Source organism: Bos indicus x Bos taurus, chromosome 2 (assembly GCF_003369695.1).
Source record: "Bos indicus x Bos taurus breed Angus x Brahman F1 hybrid chromosome 2, Bos_hybrid_MaternalHap_v2.0, whole genome shotgun sequence".
NCBI classification, from domain to species: domain Eukaryota; kingdom Metazoa; phylum Chordata; class Mammalia; order Artiodactyla; family Bovidae; genus Bos; species Bos indicus x Bos taurus.
In genome coordinates, this window is record NC_040077.1 from 101,786,518 (window position 1) to 101,811,000 (window position 24,483).

General features: G+C 36.0%; 1 protein-coding gene across 1 annotated transcript in view; it reads left to right on the plus strand.

Moving 5' to 3' along the window:
- The window catches only part of SPAG16 (sperm associated antigen 16), a 1,067,206-nt gene that overhangs the window by 537,986 nt on the left and 504,737 nt on the right, over positions 1–24,483 (plus strand). Inside the window, exon 12 of the mRNA XM_027566726.1 lies at positions 12,502–12,687. Coding sequence (XP_027422527.1) covers positions 12,502–12,687 — 186 coding nt within the window. The remainder of the gene's footprint in view (positions 1–12,501; positions 12,688–24,483) is intronic.

The window sequence follows — 24,483 nt, forward strand, 5'->3', positions numbered from 1 at the left end:
TTTTTTGAGGAACCACCATACTATTTTCCATAGTGGCTGCATATTTCTTCTACTTTAGATGAAACATTTAGAATTGTTTTAGCTGTTATTTAAAAATAAATAGATACATAAAATATAACACAGTTCTGTACAATTTGGTATAATGAACAGTGCATTAACATTGAAGCATGTTTGGCTATGCTTTACAGCCAAATTTGGACACCACCACAACCCACTCCAGTGTTCTTGCCTGGAGAATCCCAGGGACGGCGGAGCCTGGTGGGCTGCTGTCTATGGGGTCACACAGAGTCGGACACGACTGAAGTGACTTAGCAGTCCTATCAGTAGATACACAATAATAATAATCATTTGATTCTAGTGCTCCTTCTTTTGCCCACTGTGTTTTCACAGTCTTAACTTTTAATCTTGCAGTAGTTTGCCAAACTTCCTCATCACTTTCTCCACACCCAATAAGTTAATGTTTAAGATTTTTTCCCTTTCTTTCTGTTTCTACATCCACATGTATTTCCTTAAGCTTTTAGCATTATGCTATTTTATTTTCTAGAGAGCCACACTGCCTGTTGTGAGTCTCAGGCTAAAGCTTGTGCTTAGCTCTAGTGGGTCACTCCCAGTCACTGAGCTCATTGCTCTGTGCTTATCTGTATATTCAAATGATATACATCTAACTTTTAATTCCAGTTTCTGCTCTAGCAAACTGTTCCATAGCCAGTAATTTAGTCCTTACATGGAGTGGTTGCACAGTGGGGGTTCACAGTTATTCTGCTCACAAAAGCCCCATCTTTTCTGCAAGAAAAAATTGACTTCCTGGAAGATAGCAAGAAGAGCAGTATCCTTCTAATAAACAATACATTACCTGCCCCTGAGTTACTTTTTTAAATATTATTATTTTTTTAAAGCAGTGTGCTCCCTGCAAGTGACAGCTCCTTCAAGACTATTATAGAAAAGATACACAGATTTTACTTCAACTCACAGCTGCTTTGTGGATTATATTTTGGGAAACATCCTTAGTTTAATCTGTACTAGAAAATCACAGTAGAAAGGTATCATTTCTTCCTTTTATGGATGAGAACAGTAGCCTCTAGAAAGAGTTTCATAAGCAGCCAGGCTCTTAAATGGCAAAGATATGATTAGAAACTGAGATTCTAGCTTCTGTTAATATTCTAGTTTCACTTATTTCCAGGACAATTAAAAGCTATTGAGTATGAAACTTAGTACATGTAAAGGATCGAATTTATTTATACTTGTAAAATTTGAGGTACAGAATTCACACAGAAAATGAATTAATTTCTGTCTTGCTGGTTGTTAAATCCCTGGTAAATGGTACAGCCCTGGGGAATACTTGATCTGTGAAGACAGAAAATTCAGGTGAAATTCGTGCTTTTTTTCCAGAGTTTATGAGAAATATGATGGAGAATTTGCTGAGATCATGGCTGTGTTCCCTGAATCCATATCCCTGATTTTATGGTGGAACCAGATGACGCTCATGGAAAGACCAGTAAAACATTTTAGGGATTACAAAATCTTTGACAGGAGATTAGAAAACTCAGGGATACATGTGTGGTTACTGTTAGTTCTTTCTCTTATCATACTTGCAGGGAGAGAGGGACAAGACTGGTGAACAGCTGGATTTATATATGATTTAAGTTAATGGAGTTTGGATTTATGAAAAATGGCTTTATAAACTGAAATGCTCAACTGGCTTCCCAGGTAGAAATACACTATAGCCTAGAATATTAGAAACAGCTTTGTTTATCCTGAAACAAATTGGTATTATCAAGAGAACTTCAATCCAAATGTGAGCCTGGTCATTAAAAATTAAACAAAACTGTCATGGAAAGGAAAAATAACAATGTGTACATGAAACATAAGAAGTAATTAATAAAAGAATACGAAAGAGTATCTGATGCCTTAAGGAATAGAAAATAAGCAAAGTGAAGCTCATACTTTAATTATGTGGAAATATACATGCCTTTAAATTTATTACCAGGATTTGAAGTGATAGGATACAAGAGTGGAATAGAATAATGGAACTATATGCCCTGTTCAATAGAAGTAGACCAGTTATGAGTCAAGGTGGAGTAGATGTACAACTTCTGGGATACTTGCTTATCTCTAAAGTGGAGGTGGCATGGAGAATATTTGAAGATGAGAGTGAATGGAGTGACATCCTAGGGCATGGTAGCTTGTCTCCTCTACTCTGAAGGCAATTGAGTGAAAGCAGGATTATTTGAATTCTGAATGATGCCAAAGATTATTACTGACTTTAATGAAGGTGGAAGAAGATTTTCTAACAGAGCTGCTCAAAACCAAACAAACTGAGTTTCTTGTGTTCAGAAATTTTAAATGGAGCCTGGGCAGTAAAATAATATAAGATTAGTAGAAATAATTAAAATGAAGGGTATATGACTGGATTTGATGGATTTAAGGGCACTCTGGCTTTGACATTATAGAATTCCATGATACACAGATTTGCTTTCACCAGAGTAGTTTTGAAGATATATTAATTGTCCTTATAACCCTGCCATTTATGGAAAGCATCTTATGTTTCCATTGCATCTTCTGGAACCATAGAAGCATCCTGCTCATTTGTATTCATTGTAAGGATATCGGTCAGTGTGGTTTGGCACTTGTGGATTGTGAGAAAACCTGATTCCAAAATTGAATATTCCTTTCCAGACATACAAGGGAAGTCCTTTTCTAACTGTACTTTCCAAACTAAACGTGGAGAATAATTATTTGGAAAACATTATCCCAGTTTCACTTAGAATTTTCACAAGTCCGTCGAAAGCAATCCTGTTCACTAAACTTCGTATCTCATTGCAGTTTTGTGCAACAACTCTGGGTGCCAAAGCAGAGGCTGCTGAGAAAGTATTTCATTTCATAGTCATTGGCTTCAGGTGATAAACTATGTGTCCTCACTCTGTTGACCTTGAATATTTTTGCCAAATTAATCCTCCTAAGACTTGAACTCAGCATCACACTGCATATTTTGGTTACCATGCACTCCTGAAAGTCACAAAAGAGTCCATAAAAAAATTCTGCAATTCAGGATTTTTACTAACTCAGATCAGAGGTCAGAAGAAGGTAAGGTAGGGAACAGCATCATCACAGAGAGACTTTCCACTGGAAAAATGATGTATCCTTAATTATTACAATTTAGACTTGGAACAATCCTTTACCTATGTGGACAATACAAGTGTTAGACTTTATCTTGAGAATCATATACCAAAATTGGGTAATGATGTAATTATACAAAGAATAGATCTGAGAATAATTAAGATCAATAAGCAAGTGCCAGTCTCTACTAGAAATCACTATCAATTCTCTAACATCTGTCTGCTCGTCTAACAATTGGGTCTTTGTTATGTTTCCAGAGTTAGCATCCTAAGATTAGTATCTGATTACTTTTTCACCTTTCTTAAAATGCTTTCATTTCTCTTCATAGCCTACAAATTAGAACACTTTAGTACTGTGTTAAAGTGAAAGTGTAAGTTGCTCAGCTACGTCTGAATCTTTGCGACCCCATAGATAGCAAACCACCAAAATCCTCTGCCCATGGAATTTCGCAGGCAAGAATACAGGAATGTAAAATATATATATATATATATATATATATATGAACAACTGGAGAGGGTAGCTATTCCCTTCTCCAAGGGATTTTTCCTGACCCAGGGATTGAACCCAGGTCTCCTGTATTTCAGGCAGATTCTTTACCATCTGAGCCACCAGGAAAGCCATTAGGGGTGAAGGCTATGTCTTTTATTATATGACTATTTTTAAAATATTTAAACTAATTTTTCCATTACTCTTCTTGAAAGCAAAATATTTAATCTCTGAATATTCTACAGTTTCCACATGCTTAACACTCATCCTTTTTTCTTTTTTTTTTTTCACTTTGTGGATTTATGCTTATACATATAGATATTGTTCAGATGTTTGCATTTTTAAAGCCTTCATGACTATCTTCCAAGCCTAGAAAATTGGTTATGCCCTTCTCTGTTCTATCACTGTATCCTGTATAGTATCTATTAAAATATTTATGAAAATATTATAATTAGCTATACATTTGTGTAAACTATTAGACCATGAGGTTCTTGAGGGAAAAGTTTATTTCAATCATTTTAGATCCTAAGCACATAGTTCAGTTCAGTTTAGTTGCTCAGTTGTGTGCCACTGTTTGTGACCCATGGACTGCAGCACGCCAGGCCTTCCTGTCCATCACTAACTCCTGGAGTTCACTCAAACTCATGCCCATTGAGTCAGTGATGCAATCCAACCATCTCATCCTCCATCGTCCCCTTCTCCTCCTGCCCTCAATCTTTCCCAGCATCAGGGTCTTTTCAAGTGATTCAGTTCTTTGCATCAGGTGGCCAAAGTATTGGAGTTTCAGCTTCAGCATCAGTCCTTCCAATGAATATTCAGGACTGATTTTCTTTAGGATAAATTGGTTGGATCTCCTTGTAATCCAAAGGACTCTCAAGTGTCTTCTATAATACCACAGTTCAAAAGCATCAAATCTTTGGCACTCAGCTTTCTTCACAGTCCAACTCTCACATCCATACATGACCACTGGAAAAACCATAGCTTTGACTAGATGCACTTTTGTTGGCAAAGTAATGTCTCTGATTTTTAATATGCTGTCCAGGTTGGTCATACATTTTTTTCCAAGGAAAGTGTCTTTTAATTTCATGGCTGCAATCACCATCTGCAGTGATTTTGGAGCCCCCTCCCAAAAAAAAGTCTGTCACTGTTTCCACTGTTTCCCCATCTACTTGCTATGAAGTGATGTGATCAGATGCCATGATCTTAGTTTTCTGAACGTTGTGTTTTAAGCCAACTTTTTCACTCTCCTCTTTCACTTTCATCAAGAGGCTCTTTAGTTCTTCTTCACTTTCCGCCATAAGGGTAGTGTCATCTGCATATCTGAGGTTATTGATATTTCTCCTGGCATCTTGATTCCAGCTTGTGCTTCATCCAGCCCAGCATTTATATTGAATAAACAGGGTGACAATATACAGCCTTGACATACTCCTTTCCCTATTTGGAACTGGTCTGTTGTTCCATGTCCAGTTGTAACTGTTGCTTCTTGACCTGAATACAGATTTCTCAGGAGGGTGACTTAGAATAAGTAAAGTAAGGTGAAGCCTAGGGTCAAGTTAGTACATAAAATACATGTAATCTACATTGAATTATTTCTGGTAGAGGTTGGCAACATGGAATTCATTCATAAATAAAGCTGTAATATAACGTTCTTTTATTTAACTGCTAAAAGAGTACTTCAACTTTGGGCCCAAGTATTCTAGCAATCAACAGAAGTTAGGCCTAGTCAGCCATGGGATTTTCACTGTCAATGAGAGAAATCACCTCAAGCTGTTCAGCAGCAGTGCAATAACTCCTGCTATTAAGGCCTGAATGACAGTTCAACACTGGGTCCACATTAAGAGTCTAGGATACTGTAGTGCATAACATAGCCTATTGAGCAATAGATTTGTATTTCTCCTTTTTTTAAATTCTGTATTTTTCTTTCCTCTGCAGCAAGATGTCTTGCTCTCTGTAAACTTGTTCAAACATACAGCTCTAAATGATACAGGCCATGCTTCTATTAACAATGACGTATTTCCAAATGAACTATCTCCTTCCTTAATATGTGTATCTTTCATGCATTTACCCCCCAAAATAGTGTATCCTATAAACACTGTATGACAAGTGCTGGGGAGTTCATTTGGCAGTATATTGCCATTTCTGTGAAAGGCTGAGCTGAAAATCCCATTGAAGTTTTTCAACTGACAGGTTAACCTGGAGCTCCAGGCAAGCTACCTACCCAAGAAGGGGAGTAGTTTTATAGCCAGGCAGGGAAAGCCTAATTCTTTCCTGAATGCTCATCCCTGCCTCTCTGCTTCTGCTGGAGTCTCTAATATCTGCACACAAAGCTGTCTTCTGGGTTTCATTTGTGATTGTTGTTGACTCCAGATTCCTGCACAAATAAGAGTGTATCACTTGAAAGTGAAGACAAGAACATTTGGACGTGGGCACCCTCCCTGGTGGCTCAGAGGTTAAAGCGTCTTCCTGCAATGCAGGAGACCCAGGTTTGATCCTTGGGTTGGGAAGATCCCCTAGAGAAGGAAATGGCAACCCACTCCAGTATTCTTGCCTGGAGAATCCCCTGGACAGAGAAGCCTTGTGGGCTACAGCCTATGGGGTCACAAAGAGTCAGATATGACTGAGTGACATCACTTACTTACTTACTTACCCTTAACTTCAGAAAACCAACCAAGACTGTTCTCTGTGTAGACATGTACTTACCTTCTTTGCTCTTTCACGGTGTCCTCAGCCCTAATGCAGCCAAGCAGCTCTGTATCTAAGTATAAGTTAAAGAGTTTAAAGTAATTTGTTTTAAAGGATTCTTAAGCTCTTTTAACTTTTAAAGTGTGGAGGATTCTCTCAAACTGGGAACACTAAATGTGTCTCGAATATGACAATGTTTTAGGTAATCTGAATTCTAATTGTGAGTTTTTCTAATATCATCATTTTATGAGCTCAGTAAAACCAAAATTAGATCTTTTACCTATATAAACACAGGAGGAGAAACTATTTTAATTAGATTTTGTGCTTATGCTTATATTCAGTTGTATCCGACTCTTTGTGACCCCATGAACTACAGCCCTCCAGGCTCATCTATCCATGTGCTTTTCCAGGCAAGAATACTGGAATGGGTTGCCATTTCCTTATCCTTAATTAGACTTTGGTTGTATGTTATTCTGCTACATAAAATATATGCATCCTATGGTACCTGAGATCATTGTGACTGATGGTCATTTTACAAATTCACATACTCCTATTGAGTAGATAGGCACAGGTGAAGGAGACTACAATATAATGGTGGTAATTGCATCTCATTCTGTTGTTTATAGAAATGTTGATGAGCAATTTCACATAAAACTGAACTATAGACCATAAGATAATCTTTTAAAAAAATATTAGGTTTGAAAAATACCTGGAATTTAAAATGTGCTGTTATAAAAATTATTTTATTTGATCTTCAGAACAGCACTTCATATTGAGCAGAACTTATCGCCATATTTCCAAGTAAAGACAATGAATTTCCAAGTGTTAAATGGAAATGTTAAATGGCCTGTCCAAAGTCACAGAGGTCAGCTAGCAGAGCCAAGATGAGAAACCAATCACGTCTTCCTGCTTCTATACTCTTCACTTCCTATTTTGTGACACAAAAGGCATTAATTTCTTTCTGCTCCACACCTCTCTTATGAAACATGTTATTATGTTTTATTAAAAACAGGTAATTAGCATCAATCTAAAAAGTATAATATATTTATTTCTCAAAACTGAAGTCATTTTTGACAGTAACAAAATATTTCTGCAGTTACGTGCTAAAGTCTGAAAAAGTCAATTTGAATAAAGAATATGTAAAAATAAGGAGTAAAGCAATTACAGAAAAGATTAAAAGTTTAGAAAATTAATGATACTTTGTGCTTACTGTTTGTAAAGTATAAATTAGCTTGACCCAACCAGATTTGTATGATTTATTTGTAGAGTGTTCATAAGTTGCAAAATCTCATACTAATATAACATTTGTTATGAAAAATAATTTCCAAGAAAAAAGAAAATAATGAAACTACTTTATACATTTATAATCTCTCTTTAGGGTATTGGTTAATAGTTTAACATCATGAGGGACTTTATTTTTCCCAGCCTTAGCAGAGATATATTTAAATTCTTTTTTTTCAAAGAACCACTTTGGTCTATATTGATCTTCCATTATCATAGTTGATAGTATATTTTTTCTAAACTTAATGTTTCATACTTAGCAGAAAAATTTTGAGACTGTCTTCATTATTAGGGGGTAAAGAAATTAAGGTGACTTTGAAATTCCATTTTGATTTCACCTCAAGGTTTTAATATGTTGTTTTCATTTAGTTCTAATTATTTTAAAATATCCACTATTATTAGTTCTTGGATATTTAAGTTATTTTAAAATTGTTTTAAAATTCACACATATACAGTATTTAAAATCTATATTTTGTTACTTATCATTGTATTATGATGAGAAAATATAACATCCATAGTAAAAAATACGTTAAAAAGTTGCCTTATGGCTTTCTATATTATCTGTTTTTATAAATGTTCCATATATATATATACTTGACAAAAATATATGGTCACTGGTTATTTGGTGAAAGATCACTTTGACAGTTATAGTTCATTCTGTTGTCTCCAACACTTTGTGACTCCATGAAATGCAACACGCCAGGCTTCCCTGTCCTTCACTATCTCCCAGAATTTGCTCAAGCTCATGTCCATTGAGTTGGTGATGCCATCCAACCATCTCATTCTCTGTCAACCCCTTCTATACCTGTCTTCAGTCTTTCTCAGCATCAGGGTCTTTCCAGTGAGTCAGCTCTTCGCATCAGGTGGCCAAAGTATTGGAGCTTCAGAGTCAGCATCAGTCCTTCCAATGAATATTCAGGACTCATTTCCTTTAGGATTGACTGGTTTGATATCCTTATAGCCAAAGGGACTAACAAAAGTCTTTTCCAACACCACAGCTCAAAAGCACCAATTCTTCGGTGCTCAGCCTTCTTTATGGTCCAACTCTCATATCCGTACATGACTACTGGAAAAACCATAGCTTTGACTATATTAACCTTTATTGGAAAAATAATGTCTCTGCTTTTTAATATGCTGTCTAGTTTGGTCATAGCTTTTCTTCCAAGGAGCAAGCATCTTTTAATTTCATGGCAGCAGTCACCATCCACAGTGATTTTGGAGCCCAAGAAAATAAAGTCACGGTTTCCATTGCTTCCCCATCTATTTGCCATGAAGTGGTAGGCTCAGATGCCATGATCTTTGTGTTTTGAATGTTGAGCTTTAAGCCAGCTTTTCACTCTCCTCTTTCACCTTCATAAAGAGGCTCTTTAGTTCTTCACTTTCTGCCATAAAGGTGGTGACATCTGCATATCTGAAGTTATTCATATTTCTCCTGGCTATCTTGGTTCCAGTTTGTTCTTCATCCAGCCTGGCATTTTGCATGATGTACTCTGCATATAAGTTAAATAAGCGTGGTGGCAATGTACAGCCTTGCTGTAATCCTTTCCCAATTTTGAACCAGTCCATTGTTCCATGTCCAGTTCTAACTTGCTTCTTGAGCTGCATATAGGTTTCTCAGGAGGCAGGTAAGTGGTCTGGTGTTTCCATCTCTTTAAGGATTTTCTGCACTTTATTGTGATCCATAGAGTCAATAACTTTGATGTTGTCAGTGAAACTAATAGATGTTTTTCTGGAATTCTCTTATTTTTCTATTATCCAATGGATGTTGGTAATTTGATCTCTGGTTCCTCTGCCTTTTCTAAATCCAGATTGAACATCTGGAAGTTTCTGGCACATGTGCTGTTGAAAGCTAGCTTGGGCATTGTACTAACTTGTGAGATGAGTGCAGTTGTGCAGTAGTTTGATCATTCTTTGGCATTGACCTTCTTTGGGATTGGTGGCTCAGATGGTAAACCATCTGCCTGCAATGCAGAAGACCTGGGTTCAATCACTGGGTTGGGAAGATCCCCTGGAGAAGGAAATGGCAACCCACTCTAGTACTCTTGCCTGGAAAATCCATGGACAGAGGAGCCTGGTAGGCTACAATCTAAGGGGTAGCAAAGAGTCAGACATGACTGACCGACTTCACTTTCTTTCACTTTCTTTGGGATTGTAATGAAAACTGACCTTTTCCAGTCCTGTGGCCACTGCTGAGTTTTACAATTTTGCTGGCATATTTAGTGCAGCACTTTCACAGCATCATCTTTAGGATTGGAAATAGCTCAGCTAGAATTCCATCACGTCCACTAGCTTTGTTTGTAGTAATGCTTTCTCTGGCTCACTTGACTTCGAACTCTAGGATGTCTGGTTCTAGGTGAGTCGATCACACCATCGTGATTATCCTGGTCATTAAGATCATTTTTGTTTAGTTCTTCTGTGTATTCTTGCCACTTCTTAATAACTTCTGCTTCTGTTATGTCTATACTGTTTTAGATTGGTCACTTTTATTTCTGTGGTTCTAGCAATTGCCATTTTTATCAGTTAAGATACATTTAATATTTCATATAATTTAGTTTTAAAACCTTGCTAGCAGTGAAACATTTTATCATTTTATTTATTTAAATAGGGACTGTCAAGTGTGTTTCAATGATAATAAAGTTGCTCAAAATATTAGTGAGGATCAATTATACATATAATGTACTCAATAGAGTTTCTAGCACATGTTAAGTGATAGTCACTCAGTTAAGTCAGACTTTGCAATCCCATGGACTGTAGCCTGCCAGGCTCTTCTATCCATGGAATTCTCCAGGCCAGAATACTGGAGTGGGTAACTGTTCCCTTTTAATTCTTTACCACCAGGGAAGCCCAAAAATATTGGAGTGGGTGGCCTATCCCTTCTCCAGTGGATCTTCCTGACCCAGGAATCAAATCAGTGTCTCCTGCATTAAAGTGGATTTTTTTTTTTTTTTTTTTACCAGCTGAGCTACCAGGGAAGCCCTATACCACATGTTAGGCACTATATAAGTAAATGACTTCATTTTCTTATTCTTATAATTATTGTTGTTGCCTATAGTGCTTTACAGTTGACTAAAATTTAACTAGGTGAAGATTGCCTTTTATTTACATTGTTTATTCCATGTGGTATACATTTTTTCCCCGAATCTCTGGTTCTACATCTTAAATTTCTAGTTTCTGTAAATTGATTACCTTTTTTTCTTTGAATGTTGTATGTATCCCATTTTATATCATTCTCTTCTGAGATTTTTATTAGGAAAATGTTTTCTTTTTCTTTTCTACCATCCTTATTTCTTAACTTATATACTGCCATGGACTGAATATATGTATTCCCTTCCAATGCTCACCCAGATTCAAATTTTGAATCTATAACCCATGATGTTATAATGAGTTATCTTTAGACAGCTGTATATTGTTTATTTTTTGATATTTAGAAAGTAAAAATTTTAATGGCCAACATGTACAAATAAACAAGAGCTGAAAAACAAAGGACGGGTTTTAATATCTATCAGTAAAGGACTACACTTACAGAGTACTTCTGTTAGTACAAATGAATATCCTTTTATGACTTTATTGAGAATGTCTTCACTCTCTAATCCTTTCTGGCAGCATCTTTAAATCTTCCTCTCTAGTGTTTGATACTCATCTGCATATAAAAGTTTATTTCTCTCAGCATAAAAATAAACAAATAAAAGGGAGCAAGCAAAACACTTATCTTGATCTAAGTGCTGTTTCCTGTCTTAGAAATTTTGGTTGACTCTTCATTTGTAGCATCACTTCATTCATTCATATATTTATTCTTTCTGAAAGCATTTAATGAGCATTTCACTTGGTTAATCATAATGCTTGATGCTGTCAGAATGGAGAGAGGGAGCAGTTCCCCATCAAAAAAAAGGGAAGGAGTCAAATAAGCAGTTCATTATATTCACTGAGAGATAAATTACTGGGAGAACATATACAAGGAGCACGCAGTGCTGAAGAATATGGAGAAGATGATGGACATGCAATGTTCTAGCAGTTGATATTTTGCCAAAAGAAACCTAGATGTCTCTGCTGACATCACTGGCACCCACTTATTCTTAATCTTGTTTTTGTATCTACCACTTGAAAGCCACTGAATTTTTTTAATGTCTACTGATGACTCAAATGGAAAATCGAGTGACTCATTCTTAACCAACCAGCTTTTCAAAGTCTTTCAACTCTCAAGATGTAGCTCCATACACCCCTCATTTCTGATTCACATCTTCCTTCATTATCCAAACTGCACTCTTATAGCATTTAATAAAAACATTAACAATGCTGACCAGCATTGTATATTGATTTACATTTTTAAACTTGTCTAAAATTTCATCATTCTGAGACTGTATCATCCACAGAGTGTAACATTGTCCTTGAAATCAACATGTGCTTTAAAAAAGTACCAATTTAGTAAAGTAATCTGGGAAACTATGGAATAATTTATATAGAAAGTGTGCAACAGCAGTTTCATCAGCTTGAATTACTAAACCATATTGTTCAATTAATTTCAGTTGCTCAGTCATGTCTGACTCTTTGCAATCCCATGGACTGCAGCATGCCAGGCCTCCCTGTCCATCACCAACTCCTGGAGTTTACTTAAACTCATGTTCATTGAGTCAGTGATACCATCTAACCAATTCATCCTTTGTCATCCCCTTCTCCTCCCGTCTCCAATCTTTCCCAGCATCAAGGTCTTATTTAAATCTACACAATTTGATACTTCACTAAACCATATACGGAAGTATCAAATTGTATAGATTCAAATAAAATAATGAGTCAGGCATAATGATATGCCATTAAAAATAAAAATAACTCAGATAAATGCACACAAGTTATTCACAGAATATAACAACCATTTATAAAAATAAGTGAACTGTAAATTGATTTTTTTCACAAATTACCTTTTCATGTTCTTGCATATAGTGGCAACAAGTTGGCTACTTCAAGTGGTGATACTACAGTTAAGTTATGGGACGTGTCTAAAGGTAATTGCATTTTGACCTTCGAGGGACATACCCACGCTGTATGGTCCTGCACATGGCACTCCTGTGGTGATTTTGTGGCTTCTTCCTCACTGGATACAACTAGCAAAATCTGGGATGTTAATAGGTAAGAAGTATTTCTAATAATATTAACACTCTGTTTTGATAAATATAATTTCTCTCAGTGGGAAATTAAAGAAAATCTGTTAATTCATAAAATTATAGAATTAGTCTACGTGACATCCGTTTGTAACTCCATTAATGCTGCTACTGCTAAGTCACCCCAGTTGTGTCCAACTCTGTGCGACCCCATAGATGGCAGCCCACCAGGCTCCCCCGTCCCTGGGATTCTCCAGGCAAGAACACAGGAGTGGGTTGCCATTTCCTTCTCCAATGCATGAAAGTGAAAAGTGAAAGTGAAGTCGCCCAGTTGTGTCCGACTCTTCGCGATCCCATGGACTGCAGCCTATCAGGCTCCTCCGTCCATAGGATTTTCCAGGCAAGAGTACTGGAGTGGGGTGCCATTGCCTTCTCCGTATATATAGTTCATATATATAGATATATAATGAGTTCTTTCAGTATATATAGATAGATAATGAGTTCTTTCTAAATAGAGGTTCAAGATCAAGCCTGTGCAATCAGATTAGAATCGCTTCGTCGGAAAGCTGTTTTAAGCAAGATAGAAACAAATACTTCTTTTAGAGTTAGTTTTTTAGTTCTCCTCTCCACCAGTCTGCTGTCTGTCTGGGTTATCAAACCAAGAATTTAATAGACATGAAGATAACGAATGGCATTGAAACATGTGAAACGTCATGTATGAAACGAGATGCCAGTCCAGGTTCAATGCACGATGCTGGATGCTGGTGCACTGGGACGACCCAGAGGGATGGTGTGGGGAGGGAGGAGGGAGGAGGGTTCAGGATGGGGAACACATGTATACTAATTAAATAATTTTCTATTAAAAAAAAAAAAAGAAATAGTTATGGGCTTTTCACTTAATTTTGATATAGCATTTCCAATTTAAATGCTCCTTAGCAATTCAAAAAATTGTAGGAATGGATAAAATACAATATAATACTATATGGTTTGATCTTAATTCAAGACAGACCTATTTTTTGCTATCAAAATACCTGTCATCCATGTATTTTGGATAATTATTCCATCCTATTATGTATACAAATAACATTTTAAAAGCTGGTATCAAATACCTTGATTACTTCATCTAACTAAGTAATTATATATCATCAGATTTCTGATCACTTTAATATTTTAATTAATGCCCAGATTACAAATATAAGTAATAGTGACTCCTCAAAATTTGTGTAACAAATTATCACTGAGCCATTGTAATTCTTTTGTAAGAGAGAGATGAACTCACCTTGAAGACTAGCACTATTGTTTTGGGAGTTACAGATCAAACCAGTACTTTGAACAAACTTTCCCCATTCTTCCTTGAATTATGGGTAACCTATTTAGAAGACAGAGCAAGTAAGGTGCTCACAAAAAGGTCAACAGGATTTCTAGGAGGATTTCTTGAAAGGGTCTGCTCTGTTCTGTTTGTAGTTTGATTATCTCTTAAGACCATGTGCCAGTTTTTATGGTATTTTTTCTCTGCACCAGACCCACCCTTCTCTTTTTTGTGATACTGGAGCTGGAACTTTGCATACGACATTTCACTTTGCCAACTGACTCTGTATTAGGCTTTGGTAATAGTGGCTGCTTGTAGGAGACCACAAGGCTAGAGGTGGTAGGGGGGGGGTCCTCTTCTCCCTCTCTCCTTCCTATGGGCTTCTTCTGGACTTGCAGTTTCAATGAGCATCACCCTAGCAGTATTTCACCTCAGCAACATCACAGCTGCTGAATCCAGTTGACAGTTTTTCTAGTGTTTGGAGAAATAGCTGTATCATACATCCATCAAAGACATTAACTCCAGCAGACATTTGCCCCCTTCTCAGAGATCTTCATTCCCAGATCTGCCTGGCCTCTTTTCAAGATGAGGGATATCAATACTAGCAGTCTCAGGACCACTCCTCAGCTCTGTGGTGCCACCCACCAAGGTTATAATAATTCCACTTCAATCCCTTTGTGCATTCAGTCCTAAAAGTGGTAGCTCTTTCGTTCAGGGCTTTCTCCATACCTTCATGTTCTTGTTTTCCCTTTATAGTTATCTAGTTAACAACTTTATGCACAGTTAACAATCCCTTATATTAAATTCTTACTGTTAAAATGTTAAGTGCAAGTTCGGTCTCCCATCCGATTTTGGCAGTTACTGGGCATTGATGTATAAATAGCATAATCCACTTGAGTTACAAAGATATAGCTAAATAATGTTTGACATATTCTGAATGAGAAAGCATAGCTGTAAATAATAGGTTTGAAACCTATTTCTGGAGAATTCCATGGACAAAGGAGCCTGGTGGGCTACCGTTCATGGGATCACAAAGAATTCAACATGACTTAGCAACTAACACTTTCACTTACTTTCTATGTAAAGTAGTGACAGTTTAAGATGTAGTTTAATAGTCATGTGCATACCATTTGGTTATCTGGAATAAGCAGCCATGTAATTCTTAATTTTATTATGTTTCTATGTTACACAACCATATTTCATAAATATTATTATAATAGATTACTAGAATTTTTAAAACCAATTTATTTTGATGTATGATTGACATACAGAAAGCTGTGCATATTTAGCATAAACAACATAATGAGTTTGAAATATATACCTGTGAAACCATTACAGTCAATGCATAAATGTATCTCTTGCCTCTAAAAATTTCCTCCTGCCCTCTTTATTATTATTTTTATAAGAGCACTTAATATAATAACTAACCTATTAGCAAAATTTTAACTATCCTAACATTGCTCTTACCTTGTTGTACATTGTGTTGTACATTAGATCACTAGGGCTTACTCATCTTATATAGGTAAAATTTTAATGCTGTTCTCTAATTTTAATTTTTTATTACTTTTGGCTTAGTCGAAGGTGTTTACAAAAGACTGCAGTCCGTTCTAAAATGTATCTTTAAATGTATTAATCACTCAGAGTGCTTAAATCAAACTGTATTAAGGTGACAACAAAAATAAAGTGATTGCCAGTAGACTCACCTCTACAAAGAATGACTTCAAGCGCTTTGACAGCTTTTCTCCATGACCCTGATATCCAAATACTGTCCCAGAAGAGACTCAGTAGATGTTGATATAGCAGATCAAAATTGCTACTGATTGATGCCAAAAATTATTTGCATTTCAAATTTCCCATCAATATCAAGAGCTCACCTTCATCAACAAAGACAAAGAATTTATACCAGATTTGAAGCTAAGATAGTGGATAAATATTGACAAATAAGGGAGACTGTTTCTTTGGTGGCTATTGATAGATCTTTCAGCACTGTAATCAGAGCCCTGAACTGTAATTTACGATTGCTCATGGATCCATACTGTGTAAATATGTCTAAAACTAGTGTCTTGCTTAAAATTGTATAGGTCACTGTTACAGGTTTAGTGACTTTAAGGATAGAGGTTATTTGCTTTGGTAAGATGATGATGGTAGAAGCTGTACTGTGCTGGATCATATACTCTTATAGTGATGCCACATAGTTTTTAATTAAAAAATATTGATAGACTCTGTGGTTCACCAGGAAAAAAATTAGAATATATCCTTATATTCACAGTCTGCCCTTTCCTTTGAAACCCTCGCTCAGCCTTGAATTCCTCTGTTAGTTGGTATGTCAATCCTTTTCCTGCAACTCTTCCTGAAATTAGATATTACCTGCTAAGACCATCTAATTAGCTCCTCACCAGAAAGTTGTATCCCTGGCAATCATAATTAATGTAAAAAGTCCAGATCAAGATCCCTGTTAACTAAATACTAATAAGACTCTCTGAACAATGGTACCTCTGTCATTCTTAGTCTGGACACACTGACACTCTACACAGTTTCTATGAACAATTAAAAGTAGTGATTCAATGGTCTTTTGAATGATCATTTATAAAAAGTAGAAATTTATGTTTTATTTTGTAGTCATTTATTACTACCTTAATTTTCATACATATGCTTTAAAAATCAGTCTTAAAGCATACATGTACCCTTGAACACACACACACACACACACACACACACACCCCATTGTATCTTTAATGGCGAATGCTTGACACATGGCAGTTTTGTTGCATAAATGATAAAGGGAAAATCAGTATATACACATGAAGAAAGTGCTTTCCTTGCTTCCATTCACATTCAAATTATGATTCAATTATTGTGTTATTCTACATGAATCTTTAAAGTGATGAAAATTAGGAAAATCAGAGAATGTCTCAGTTGACTATAAAAATTGTGTTTCTTTAAAGCATGAGATTACCATTAAACATTCATGAAATGAATTACCAGTGTAGGACTGTATTTTAGACATTAGAAGATTCTAAGACTCCATTACTGCCCTCAGTGAGATTATAAATAATTTTAAAATGCAGCAGTTTTATAACAGAAAATATGCAGTACATCTTCAATTCATAATATCAGAGAAGAAATTCTGATTGATCCTGGGTACTTTTCTTCCCAAGATAGTTGGGTATTTGAGTGTCTACATGACACTATATCTCTGATGTTTGGAACTCAGACCACATGCCTATACTTAGTTGTAGCTTAAAATGAAAGGATTGAAACAAGCAGAATGTTACTGGGTGTAGGTGCCCTGTTGCTTAAAACAATATTGCACAGGCTAGAGTAGAGTGGTTTGTAACAGGGATGGAAGGAAACAGATTGCTTCATAAAATTCAACTTCTGGACCCTAAACAATGGGAAATAAATCTGCTGCCTTAATATCTAAGGGTATTGGTTCAGATGATGTCAAGATTATGTTTAAGAGAGAAAAATAAATCAGGTTTGAGCCTATGATGGGAACAGTGGGAGAAATAAAAATAGATTTGGAAGATAAAGCCACTAGAAATTGCTGAGACATTATGAGTCATGAGAGAAAGAGAAAGCAAATCACCTGTTACATATTGAGACACCTGATGGGTGTAAAGCTCATTCTCTTTGTACTAGAGCACAAATGTGAACTTTATAAAAGGCTTTTCCAGCCAGATTCATCAGCTCCATTTTAGAAAATGCTGTAGAATGAGGGACGTTGTCTTGTTCATCTAACAGGTGATGCCTACTGACGAGAATTGAATGTTCCTTCCTGCCCACCTGCACTGCTTCCTTCTTAATTGAAAAATTCATTGAGCAATATAGCCCCCAGACCGGATGAGAGAAACAGAATGATTTACATAAAGAAAACAGTTAAATTTAAGAAAAAGGAAATGTGAAATACTAAGATTCTCATATGATAAGTTATCTTCTTTTAATAGCATGTACTATTAATTTTTTGGTCAAATAATGTGCCGATGTGAATTTATTTCTTTAAAAATTAATAATGATGAGATAGCACCAAATAAGTTACAAAATGGAGTTTAGTGTTTGTATTTTATTAATAATATGCATCCTGTTCTTTATGATACATATGCTAAGTTGACTCTATTAGAGATGAAGGGCATATTGTACAACATTAATGGTTTTAAAGCATAATAATGTAAGGAGGATATTGAGATTCAAGGGCATGTATTGTTGGTACATTAATACCTGTCTTGCATTATAAAACCTCCCAGCTTTCTGCCTTATACTTGTAAAGGAACCCAAGGTATATGTTAATAGATTGCTAAAGCAGTACTTGAAACATAATTAGGTTACATTAAAGGAAATGGTGACATTATAAAATTGACCTCTTGTGATCAATTTATCCTGTTCCACAGATAATAAATCAATTACTACATCTTGGGTTTTCATTTATATTCAAATGAATGATTCCCTCTAGAAATACATATTTTGAGTGATAGCTAAGTATTATTGAATATAAATACATAAATAAGTCCATAAATAAGAAAAAGAAAATAGCATATTATTTGCACTGTCATGCTCCCTCTAAACCAGTGCATAATTAATAAGCACTATCAAAGAAATATCTACTTATGAAGAAAAGTATATTAAGGCTTAAGTTCCAGGTTTCATTAGCAAGTTAAACATTGATTGACTTATCAAGAAGCTGTCTCACAACCAGTGTTGGCTTTTTGTGTATGCGTGAAGAATGCTTCAAGCATCAGTGTCTACTGCAATAAGCTTGATGTGAGCATTCTTTTACCTCAGTATATAAAGACTTGACTAATAAAAGAGATAACATTAAGAATTTAACATTTAGCTCTTTGCATTTATAAAACAAACTATTTCATGTAAATGAGTTATATAATCTGTATCTAATTTTCACTAAATAAGGCATACTTCCTATGTTATTTCACTAACTGAACCATATATTAGAAATAATTCAGATGAATATAGATGAAACTAAAGGTGTTCTAATAAGAGTGAATATATGTGTTTTAAAACATGCTCCATTATTGCTGTATTAGCACCAATCAAAGCAAACACTTTTGACATATCAAAGATGCAGCCCTCCTTCTCCATTCCCTCCCAAATGAATCTGGTCAATAGATGAATCTTCATCCTCCTCAGTAATAATGAAAAGAGTTTGCTGTATTTTTTCATCCATATATGTTAAAAGATATATGGGTATAGTACACATGAGTTAAAAAACTAAAATCACACAGTTTTATATTTAAGGTTTGATCATATCATATATATAGTGCACTTATGCGTGTTTGTGTATATCTGAATGTTGATGTATATATATATACTAGTATTAAAGCAGTGTATTCAGATGTACAGCTCTTAATTTTAGACTACTGTAAATATTTTACTATCTCAGATATTCTAAATATCATCTAATCAAAGTGTGAAAGTGTTAGTCACTTAGTCGTGTCCTATTCTTTGTGACCCCATGAACTGTAGCCTGCCAGGCTCTGCTCTCCATGGAATTCTCCAGGCAAGAATACTGGAGTGGGTTGCCATTTCCTTCTCCAGGGGACATTTCCTGACCCAGGAATTGAACCCACGTCTCCTGCATTGCAGGCGGATTATTTACCATCTAAGCCACCTGGGAAGCCCCTAATCAAAGTTATTTATTTATTTATTTACTGCCTGATTTACTCTTCTTTTTCTATGATTCCAAACTCTAATTTGTTTCAAAACCATTTATTTGAGACAGCAAAAAACTATTACCATGCCTCTGAAACATTGTTTTAGAACTTACGGAAATGCTTTTTATTTAAAGAAAACTCTTTAAGATTTTATTCAATTGTTACTGAAGTAAATTGAATGCCCAAGTACCTCAAATCAAAAGATGTAAACTGTTTGATATAAAAATAGAAAGTCATAAAATTCTAGGTAGAACTAAAATACTTTCTTATATACAAGAGTGTTGCAAAATGGGAAATACTTCCTATTTAGATAATGAAATTGAATTTGCTCTTTTAAATTAAACACTAGAGGTATTTTTTCGTAGAAATGTTAAATATTGTTTCTTCATAGTATCTAGCATGAGTTTGAACAAAATTCTACCACCATGAGAGCAGAACTTGTTAGTGTGTGTCCTGTGTAGGGAATGAACCAGATCTTCATTAGTGAGAGAACATGAAAAGTTATTCCTTGGTCTGGCCTTCATTCAGTTCCTTCTTAACCTAGAATGGATCCTGCAGGAAACATTGCCTCTAGCAGGATTCTATCTGCTAGAAAAGTCATCCCTTCTGATTTGGCCCATAACTCAGACATTTAAAAATTAATGATATCTAATGAGTTAAATATAGTTATTGTATGTGTTATTGTCTGACTATATGTCCTATTAAAATTTTCTTACTCAAAAATTTAAGACTTTAAGTTATGGTTGGACATTTGTGATGATTATTTAAATATGCATTCTAAAAAGCACAGTGTTTCAGCCTAGAAACACAAAGCATACCTTTATATGAAGCCATGGCTACTATAAACAAGTGAATTATTGATATTTTTCTCTTGATTATACTTGGTCCAATGTATGACAAGTTTATAAAAGTATCTGATGCTTCCAGTTTTAGTGGTGTTATGTAAGTCATTTCATTGTCTAGTTCTCTAGTTACCACTGGCAAATTAAATGCCCTTTTTAGAGGATATTAATGTCAGTATCTTGAGAATAAATTTTACTTTGAACTTGGTTTCACTAGTACACAAATATAAATTAATATATCATATGTATATGCAAAACTGTAGCAATAAATTATGTATCTACACCTCAGAAATATTGCCTACATACTTAATATTCATTACATGAAATGTAAATTTCTTATACAACTAACTTTAACCAGCAAATGTGTGGTAATTATTTATGTAGCCCTCTATTTCTTGCTCTTATTTACTGTTAATCATATCAAAGGAGACTATGACATCTTACACTTGAGGCTTTTGGCGGTATTGCAACAATAAATTAATTCTTAATTATCTGAATTATCATGACTCTTACTCAGTTTAATTCAGTCTCTCAGTCGTATCCGACTCTTTGCAATCCCATGGACTGTAGCACACGGGGCTTCCCTGTCCATCACCAATGCCTGGAGCCTACTCAAACTCATGTCTATCACGTCGGTGATGCCATCCAACCATCTCATCCTTTGTCATCCCCTTCTCTTCCCACCTTCAGTCTTTCCCAGCATCAGGGTCTTTTCTAGTGAGTCAGTTCTTCACACCAGGTGGCCAAAGTATTGGAGTTTCAGCTTCAGCATCAGTCCTTCCAATGAATATTCAGGACTGATTTCCTTTAGGATGGACTGGTTTGATCTCCTTGCAGTCTAAAGGACTCTCAAGAGTCTTCCCCAACACCACAGTTCAAAAGCATCACTTCTTCAGTGCTCAGCTTTCTTTATAGTCCACCTCTCACATCCATACATGACTACTGGAAAAACCATAGCTTTGACTAGACTGACTTTTGTTGGTAAAGTAATGTCTCTGCTTTTTAATATGCTTTCTAGGTTGGTCATAGCTTTCCTTCCAAGGAGCAAGCGTCTTTTAATTTCATGGCTGCAGTCACCATCTGCAGTGATTTTGGAGCCCTCCAAAAATATAGTCTCTCACCTTTTCCATTGTTTACCCATCTATTTGCCATGAAGTGGTGGGACCAGATGCCATGATCTTTGTTTTCTGAATGTTGAGTTTTAAGCCAACTTTTTCACTTTCCTCTTTCACTTTCTTCAAGAGGCTCTTTAGTTCTTCTTCATTTTCTGCAGTAAGGGTCATGTCATCTGCATATCTGAGGTTACTGATATTTCTCCTGGCAATCTTGATTCCAGGTTGTGCTTCACGCAGCCTGGCATTTCGCATTATGTACTCTGCATATAAGTTAAATAAGCAGTGTGACAATATACAGCTTTGATGGTCTCCTTTCCTGATTGAGAACCAGTCTGTTGTTCCATGTCCAGTTCTACAGACTTCTACAGTCTACAGACTTCTCAGTAGACAGGTCAGGTGGTCTGGTATTCCCATCTCTTTAAGAATTCCCTTATGATTATACAGTGGAAGTGACAAATAGATTCAAGGTTTTAGAGCTGATAGACAGAATGTCTGAAGAACTATGGGCATAGGTTCATGACATTGTACAGGAGGCAGTGATCAAGACCATTTCCAAGAAAAAGAAATGCAAAAAAAGGCAAAGTGGTTGTCTGAGGAGGCCTTACAAATAGCTGAGAAAAGAAGAGAAGCTAAAGGCAAAGGAAAAAAGGAAAGATATACCCATTTCAATGCAGTATTCCAAAGAATAGCAAGGAGAGATAAGAAAGCCTTCCTCAGTGATCAGTGCAAAGAAATAGAGGAAAAGAATAGATTGGGAAAGACTAGAGATCTCTTCAAGAAAATTAGAGATACCAAGGGAACATTCATGCAAAGATGAGCACAAGAGAGGACAGAAATGGTATGGACCTAACAGAAGCAGAAGATATTAAGAAGAGGTGGCAAGAATACACAGAGGAACTATACAAAAAAATCTTCATGACCCAGATAACCACGATGGTGTGGTCACTCACCTAGAGCCAGATATCTTGGAATGTGAAGTCAAGTGGGCCTTAGAAGCATCACTACGAACAAAACTAGTGGAAATGATGGAATTCCAGTTGAGCTATTTCAAATCGTAAAAGATGATGCTGGGAAAGTGCTGTACTCAATATGCCAGCAAATCTGGAAAACTCAGTAGTGGCCACAGGACTGGAAAAGGTCAGTTTTCATTCCAATCCCAAAGAAAGGCAATGCCAAAGAATGCTCAAACTACTGTACAATTGCACTCATCTCAAAACACTAGCAAAGTAAAGCTCAAAATTCTCCAAGCCAGGCTTCAACAGCATGTGACTCTTACTACCTATGTTCATAATCCTCTAACTAAAATCTACCTAAGAACCCAGTACCCAAACTGGAATAGATTGTTCATCTTCCTTTCAGAGGCTATTGGGTTTAATCCCACATGACTGACAGCCTTGTTTATTTGGATCATCACAATAAAATGAGCCATTATGTTCTAGTTACTGTCCATATATCCACTAATCAGCCTTGATCTCTCATCACCTCTGATCTCCCTTTCACTGCTTTGGAATCCAGTGCCTGACATTAGGAAAATATCTTATATAGTCCATCTCTTCACTGTACTCTATCTTTTTTACTTAAACTGGTCTCCCTTGTGGAGATGAAGTGCCTTTTCCAATGATGCCTATATAATTCCCTTTAAATTTTTTTCCAAAAAATTTATAGTAATTGTAATTTGTAGTAAATTTATAGTAATTTATAGTAAATTATAGTATAGTAATTTATAGTAAATTGTAATCATTAGACCCTGTCTTTGAGATATAAACACATAAAATGTATTCGAGATTTTTTTGTTGCATTTATCTGATTTAGCTGGGGGACACAAATTTCCCCCATCACTGAACCTGAAAATTTGTTCACTAATATGTTCCTACTTCTCAAACTAGGAGCTCAGACTAGAGTTTGGAACATACTGGGAAAGTAATATATATGTTTTAAATTAATGGTTCAATTCCCTCCATGGTCTTCATTGTCACTTCGAGACCACTTGCTTTCTTCCCACATCATCACAAATCACAAAAACATATTCTTTGAAACCAAACCATTAGCCACTCATTCATTGTCTTGTCATATACTGACATCCTGGTCTTATCTGTCATGTTTTACATGATTGAGCACATGGCTTACCATGTTCACTGAATGCAGCATCACTATCCAAGCAGAAAATTTGTGTCAACTCCTTGGACTTCCAGTTTCTTACTTCCATACTTACAACAACTTTTAAATCTCAGTTTCAGGCTTTCTGCACTGTCAGCACCTTTTCCACCTTTCCCTGGCTTACGTCCTTTAAGACCACTTGCTCCAACAATTCTGTGTTTCCAGTAGTATTGATAGTTTATTGTCTCCACTATTTTTTCTCTAGTGCTGATAACAGCCTTCCAGTTTCTCCCGTCTCATCCAGAGTGAAATCCAAAGACCATCATAGTGGTCTGTCCTTCCCACACAGCTTCAGATCCCTTAGTCCTCTCTTCCTCTACATTTCTTGCCTGTCAATACCCCAACTCTATTTAAACCAAATTTCCTCATCACTCTCTGCCTGTACCTGGTCAGTTGAACATGGACAGAAAACATACACACACACACCCCGGAATTGTGATGATTGATCTCACTTTATAACTTCAGCTCACAAGTTGAATCCTACTGCATTTCCTTCATCAATTAACCATCTACCATGCAAAATGAATATTTCATTCCTTTCTGCCCTCCTTTTAAATTCCTAATACCTTCCTTTACTCCTTTTTCCCCCAGGTTCAAACCTCTTGTTCAAACTTCTGCTTGCTATTGTTCCATTGACCAAAGCAAGTCACATGGCCAAGACCAGGACCAGGATAAGACGCGACTACCTAAAAGTGTTCATTTAGAAAGAGGAGTAAATGGCAACCACCTTTCAAA